The 7,733-nt window shown below is 37.7% G+C and overlaps 1 protein-coding gene across 1 annotated transcript; it reads right to left on the reverse strand.

The window, feature by feature from the left end:
- Nucleotides 1-1,801: 1,801 nt before the first annotated feature.
- Nucleotides 1,802-7,228, reverse strand: si:ch211-10a23.2 (Galectin-related protein A-like). The gene is made up of 4 exons (XM_005934033.3): nucleotides 7,081-7,228; nucleotides 6,648-6,733; nucleotides 5,255-5,435; nucleotides 1,802-2,709 (listed from the first exon to the last, which is right to left on the reverse strand). Exons 1-4 carry the CDS (start codon nucleotides 7,105-7,107, stop codon nucleotides 2,566-2,568), a joined length of 438 nt encoding a protein of 145 aa, XP_005934095.1. The 5' UTR covers nucleotides 7,108-7,228; the 3' UTR covers nucleotides 1,802-2,565.
- Between the last annotated feature and the right edge of the window lie 505 nt (nucleotides 7,229-7,733).

Consider the following 7,733-nt stretch of genomic DNA (forward strand, 5'->3'; position numbering starts at 1 on the left):
TTCTACAATTTCATGACAAATATTAGCTTATTTTGTGTTAAATGGCAGCATTTGTGTCTCAAAAAAGTTTGGACAGGAGCGACAAAAGGCTGGAAAAGTAAGTGGTACTAAAAAAGAAGCGGCAACTAATCAGCAAAAATCAAGTAAAGAAGAAGCCGTATGTAAACATGATCCAGAAATCCCGTCGTCTTTTCCTTGCCAAAGCTCATTTAAAATGACTGAGGAAAAACTGGAAAACAACAACTGGTCTCCTCAGTTACCAGACATTTACGAAGTGTTGTTAACTGAAGAAGGGATGCTACACGGATGTAAACATGGCCTTGTCCAAAGTTTTTTGAGACTTGTTCCTGCAATGAAATTGAAAATAAGCCAACATTTTTATTGAGTTGGTACATTTTGATTTGATTCGACTCGATTTGTTTTCTCCGTTCTATTGTGAATAAAATGGGTTTATGAGATTTGCTCATTTTTACATTTGTTTATTATTTACATTTTACACAGTGCCACTACTTTTTTTTAAAAAACTGGGGTTGTATTTTGTCCTTTTACATTTAACTTGTTTTCAAGTGAAGATTATTTCTTAAAAACATATAAATAAAAGTTAAAATTTAAAAAATTAGTGGTTTTGAACATTTTGACATTTAATCAGTTGCAAAAGTGAAAGCCATGATCGACTTTGAGGTTGATAGAGGTCTTTGAGAGACATTTTGCTGTCACAAACATCTCAGATTATTTAATTTGAATAACAGCCAAGGCCTTAAGAGGAAAACAAACTGCTTGAACAGTTTCAAGTTTGCCTCGGCTTTACTTTGTGACTAAAGTAAATAAGGCCTAACCCCCACACTTTGTGAATCACTGGATTAAACTACCTGTGTAATAGATCATTACGCTTACTCCACCTGGAATAGCTTCAAAAGACCTGATGTAACAATGAAAAACAACCTATTCATGCATCACATGATAACATATCAGTCAAAAACAAACATATTTTTGCCCGAACAAGAAGTTTGGACTTTGATGCCTTCAAGAAATTCTTTAGACATTATTAAACAGTGTTTAATGAAATAAAATAAACTACATATAAAAAGCACATACTGTTGGAGAGAGTTATATACATACAAGAAACTAAAAGCACGTGCAAGTGCATGGTGCTTACAGAGCCTGTTTAATCATTTTCTATCAGCACCATAAGACCTGTATGAATCACAGTTACTGCCGGTGTAGTGGAGGTTTATTGTATCAAAGGTGTGTATTTTATCAAAAAGGTGACTAATCAGTCCTTTTCATTGGAAACCCTGTCCTTTATTCTTACAGTTTGTCCAGGTGCACAACTTAATAGTAACATACTGCTCGGAAACAGTTATAGAGGACATCATTATAACTGGTTTTAGCTATAGCTTCATGCGAAGGCCCACATGAGCGTGTAATTGGCGTTAAATTACATTCTATGTTGTGCCAAATTTTCTTAAAAAGTCATAAATCTAATCTGGCAATCCCTAAATAGTGAGCCTGTTTTTCAATGGTGCTTTTTCTTAAGTAAAGGGTATGACATCAAGGGGAAGTTTAATACAAGTACAGACTAGAAAAGCCTCAAGAGGTGCATGCATGAGACACTCCCAGGAATCATAGACAGACACTCCCACTCAGCAAGCTGACTCGAGCCATTATTTGAATGACTCAAGCTGAGGTGGCGGTGTTTTAATGCTTGTTTTCACAGCAATTATGATGCAGTTTCCACAGGAATACTATATATGAAGCTGTATAGATGATGCTGTGTTTTGGAAAAAATCCAGACATCAAAAACATAACAACAAATTTGATTTATTGCAATGAATTAAAGTCATTATGAGACATTCACATAAAAAGTGCTAGTTGTAAATGAAGCACACAAACTGTCGGGTGATTTCAAACTGAAGGTTTGACAGACTCACATCCATCCACCATTGTGTTTGATCAAGACACAAGCACACTGTCACACTAGCATGCAGTAATGGAGGGTAACTTTTTTTGTTTTACATTATTATTCCTGTTACAGTACTTCGTTGGCACAGAATGACAATCTTTGTTAGGTATTCAGTTTCAGAAACATTCACCTTGATGCGGGCGCTCGTAAACATAAGTGCTTTCAAAGGTTAACCCCAGAGAAATCAAAGACAAAATGCCTGAAATCTCTTTTTCTTAGATCACAAAAACTTCATTTTTGATGTAACACATCATGTTTGTACAAATGTTTGTTCAGGAAAAATAGTAGAGCTCAGATCGCATTTTTTATAACTTAATTCACTTTAGTTAAAATCACATTCCTCATTTGACTTGAGAGATCGATGACTCGTACATTCAGTCAAGAGCTTCAAGTCTCCAAACAGGTAATCTTAGTGAAGGCACTTTGTCTTAACACGTGATTACGAGGCAGGTGTAACTTTGTCTGAAATTGGAAACACAACATTCCCCTCATGGGGAAATTTATGCACTCAGAAAGTAGTAGTCTATTCTAATCTTATTTATTGTATAGTATACTGTCCCAGGACATCCTCATGTTAGGTGTCTGCGTATGAGGTGCTGGAGTTAGGCCACCTTGGTAAGCTGTAGATCGCCAAAAACTCTTAAGGCTGTGAGGGAGGCGAGCTGGGAGAGGCGGTGAGTGAAGCCGCACAGAGGCTGCCCATCCACCAAAATACGAAACTGCTGGTGTTCACAAACGATCTCCATCTAAGAAAATATAGATTCAGTCAAAGTTAGTTTTTACATGTAGGTTTATGTGAAAAAACAAACTGCTAGAGCCTGAACCACAAACTAATGCTGCATCAGAGAAAATAATAAGAGAAATACCATTCACAGAAAATGACATCTGCTAATATGACTCTAAGATGATTAATACATTTAAATCTATTTATTATAACTTAAACTCACTAGCGCTATCAGCCTTTATCTGCAAGGCAGAGAATTCTTTTTGTTAGTAGGGCCTATTTTGCCTTGTACATCTTGTATGCACAAGCATGCAGCCACATGATGGTTACTTCTTTTTGTACTGACAGCTGGTAGCAGTAATGTGCCAAGAAACAGTAAGCAAAGGCAGGACTGAGGAAGACCCCTGGATGTAACAACCACTGATGGATTAGGAAGCTGGATCAGTTGTAGACATTTTTTTCCAGCTGCCGTTCATTATATTACAGGGGGGAAATCCCATTAGACACTGTGTGGAAAACTGTTGTTACAATACCTTCAACTGCAAACGTGTTTGGTTTTTAAGCTTTTACAGATATATAGCTTTTTACAAATATATAACACCTCTCCATGACCAGATTAGAGGCCATCCACAATCCAATTATTCTAAAAATATCCATCCTATTCAGCCTATATCCAATATTGCAATGGAAAAATGCCCTGCGGCCCACGGAGTATTTTTTTATAAGTCACCAACATGAGCAAACCTGGAAGCTAGAATTTTTTTTTTATTATTATTATTCAAGTGAACAGTTGCCATTTTTGGCTTTAGCATCCAGTTCCCATTCATTTTTACAACCATGCATCATGACTCAAAGTCTTGCACAAACATCTTTTGTAAATGTTTTATGATGCAGAAAATTCAGAGCAGAAGCATAACTGGCATTTCTTTCTATCAGTCATATCCCCTCTTGCACTCTCTCATGCTGGGGAAACAGTGGCAAACAGTAACTTGTTACTGAGGCAGCAAAACAAACAGCTATAATACAGCTTTAAATGCTGACTATGCAAAATGAAGGTAAAAGTAACTGCCAGATCATACACACTACTACAAGATTCAGTGTTGTTATGGCAACAAGTTAAAAAAAAAGAAAGAAAAAACTGTGTAAACATGTGAACCATGTTTCACTCTCACCTTTGGGTGCAGCAGTATGAAATACATGGATGCTGTTTTACAGACTAAACTTAGACAACATTTAACATTGTAGCGTTGAAGCTTATTGAACTCTTGAAATCTTAATCCAGAGATTATAAAGGTACCTAGTAAGTAAAGTTAATTTATATAGCAGTTTTTAAGACAAGAAGCTGCCACGGAGTACTTTATAAGGGTATCAAAAACAAGGTCAAATAAAGACACCTGAATCAAGTGAAACAATACAAAACAAAGAAACATTACTCTGCTTGTCTGAATGGATGTATTTTCAGCTTTTCTTTTCTTTTTCTTTTTTATAAAAAAAGGTGCCACAAGGTAGCAGGGGCAGAGAAAGCTAGGCTTTTCCACAGTTTTGGTGCTAAGGTTTGGAATGCACAATCTCCCTTAGTTTTCAGATGACGGGAAGACCTCATCTGTGGGTCTCCAGTTTGGAGAATATGGATGGAGTAGATTGATGTGAGTGGGGGGTCTCACTTTGTAAAGTCATAATAGTAAGAATCAAGATTTTAAACTGATATCTAAACCTAATCGGAAGTCATTGTAGACACCTTAGGAATAGGGAAATATTAGAGAATTTATGAGTGTGAGCGGCAGCATCTTGGACAGATTGGAGGTGATTAATAGATGCTTTAGACACACAAGAAAATAGAGCATTACAATAATCCAAGTGGGAGGAGGTGAGCTCATGAACAAGATTTTCCAGTTCACATTTTTAGCCAATGGTCCTGAGTTTAGCAATTTTTCAAAAATGAACGCAAGATTTTGTGGATTAGCTTTGCAGTGGATAGAACCCAGACATTCTCTAATTTGGGGAAAACGCTCTCCAAAGCAAGAATTAGACACTCTGTCTCTTTCCTGTGCTAACTCGCTAAAGATTACTTGCCATCAAACTATTCATAGCATTAGGACGGTCAGTTAAAATGGATAGCTTATCCAAGCTTTAAAAGAGAGGTACAGTTGAATGTCATCTTCATACAGATGATGAAAAAAATGGGGTTAAAAGAACTAATAAAAATTGAAAATAATAAGGGACTTAAACAGGATCCTTGTGGAACGCCATATGAAAATGCAGCCACATCAGACCAAAATTTCCAGCTGTGACCCAAAGTGATGTGAACCACTCCAAGACAGGGCTGGAGTTCCCCACCATGTGGCTTAACTGATGAATTAGTATCAGTTGTTTCAATGGCAATTGAGCTAAAGTCCAGCAAAACAACGACTGAGCAATCACTTCATCTGTAGCCATCAAAAGACTTTCAGGAAAGCTGTTTCCATTGAGTTTAACTTTCTAAAATCAGATTGAAAGTTATCAATAATATTGTGCTTGTCCAGCACCTTCCTTAATTTTGTCCCAACAATCTTTTCTTTGACCTTTACCTTGAAGGATTCTCCAGGTGCAAAGGGAAAGAAGGAGAGGGTATTTTCAGAAGAGCCCCATTTTCCGTCCAAACGCGCATTTCTTTGGACGGCCTTATCTCTAAAGTTGACTTTTAACTGTAGACCCACATCACCCTCGGTTTCCTCTTCCTGTGGCTTAGTGGAAAGAGTCACCTCAATGCTGCAGAAAGCCAAATCAGACATAAACAAAGACAATGTTTAAAGATAGGAGTGACAGATTTTCTGTCATCTTTTCTTCTAAAGGAAGTAGTTCAGTCATCAGCAGAACAGTGACATCCTCTGGTCTCTGTTACAATTAGTTGTATTAGTCAACAAGGTAAGAAGGAGATAACTGAATAGCAAATTACATCTGGAGTGGGCAATTCATTTCCCCAAGGGGCCACATAAGAAACTGAGATTGTTGCAGAGACTGGCACCACTAGCTCATAAACAGAAAAAATAGTATTAGCTAGTCACAATTTCATGTGATCCATTGGGAAAAATAAGTCCCCACTCCTGAATTACATAGTGTATTGATTAGTGTTAGACCATTTCAGAACATAGTGACTATCTAGAAAACAGGCAAAAGGCATGCTAGTTAATCCCTGCAGGAGACTGTATGTTTTCTAAATTATAGATTTGAGTCAAATCAGTTTTTTCGTGTGGAAAAAACAAAATTTTGCGTCAGTGACAATTTAAATTTTGCCTTCAGCATTTTAAATCTATTTCCATACTCTCTCAGAACCAGCATAATAAAGTAAGTGTGTGTGTGGCATCAGTATTTTTTTTTATGATGATGATGATGAGGTATTTATTATCAGGACGCAGTGTATTAGCACTTTGTTTGGATAAATCCACAAGGGAAGCTTAGAAAATCTATAGCCTTAAATGGACAACAAAGATGTAACTTAACAGCATTTGGCCTCAAACTCTTTAAAGATACTTTGACCAAAAATAACTTTTTAAAAAAATCTTATTAAAAAAAAGTCTGTCACAGTTTATTTTGTGCTCAATCTTACTGTAAAATCTGTCCTATTTATTTTAATTCTTATTGCACTCAGGCTATTAAATTACTAAGGAAAAATAGCTAGCCGATGTTATCAACCAAAAGAAATTCCAGTGACTCTTTAGATTTCATGGGATTTGCTCCTCTCCCACGCACATTTCACAGACTAACCCTAATTAGGAAATGCATTGGCACTGCCAAGACATTCCCAAAACAGGAACTAGCTGACTGGCATAAGCACTTGCAGACATCAGCTGCTTTAAATGAGCATCTTTCCCTCTAAAATTTCATTGGTAATCCTGAAATGTGCGCAACAGTAGCTTAATAGTAATGTAATCACTCCCCCCTACATTTAGACGCTTAAAATGAAAACAGGTGTGCACTAACCTCTTGGCTTTTTTGTCAACAATTCCCATCACAACCAGTTTCATTGAAGGCCGCAGCCCACCTTTTATCTCTCCGATATACTCCCCCTGTGAAACAATAGAGATGAGCCAGATGAGGCCTATAGCGATACAAAAGACAGCTCTTTTTTCTCCTGAGTCTCCTTGAGTTTATTATTCTGAGGATACATGTGTATAAAAGCTGTCTCCTAATCCCTGCTCCGTGCTGATGTCTTAATCTGCGGTCAGTTGCAGTCTGTTGCACCGGCCGGAACAATAGCTTTATTGATCCCGGATTTAAACAGTCAGTGACTCAGCTGCACAAACTATATTTGTATATCTACCGCGTGCCCTAATTCAAATAATACTGTTGCATGCAGATATGTCACAATGCACGAGCTGCTTAAAAGAACGGGGGGAAAACGAAAGCTACGTACATTTTCTTTATTGTCCTTTTCTTCCATTCCACTCAGGGCGTGATGCAGTGTGGAGGTTTGGAGCGGCGATACACACTGAGGACGGACTGACTCTGCCTCCAGCTGGCAAACCCCGCCTGCACTACGTTGTCATAGAGACTGACTCCCAGTGATGATAGTGGGCTGCAGTGGGAGAGGCAGACAGAGAGTAAGGGATGGGGCGGCCGAATGCACACTCATACATTCATTCTTTTTAATAGTGAAGGAATCTGGTTAAAGGTCAGTCAGCTTTTCTTGTATCTGTTGACTGTTAAATTTTCTTTCTCTTTGATGTCTGAGGTCCCTATCAACATTTTTAATGACAAAGTATTCAGCTTGATCAACCTCAGGCCGATGTGTTTACTGGCCATGGTTTACCACAGACCTTAGAATCAGAATCTGCTTTATTGAGCAAGTATGTGTACACATACATGTAGTTGGACTCCTGTTATTTCTTTCCTCTCAGTGTCTGTAGCAGACTAAACAACAGACAAAAGTGGCAATCTCAGCATATATAGCCTGTTACTATATATACAGTATATACATGAGCAGCAGGTATGATGTTTAGATACAGACACTATGTGAATTTCAATCAGAGTGACGGTCTGTGGGAAGAACCTGTGCAGATGTTTTGA

Source organism: Haplochromis burtoni, unplaced genomic scaffold (genome assembly GCF_018398535.1).
Source record: "Haplochromis burtoni strain Fernald_Lab_line unplaced genomic scaffold, NCSU_Asbu1 Contig_176, whole genome shotgun sequence".
In the NCBI taxonomy this organism is placed as follows: domain Eukaryota; kingdom Metazoa; phylum Chordata; class Actinopteri; order Cichliformes; family Cichlidae; genus Haplochromis; species Haplochromis burtoni.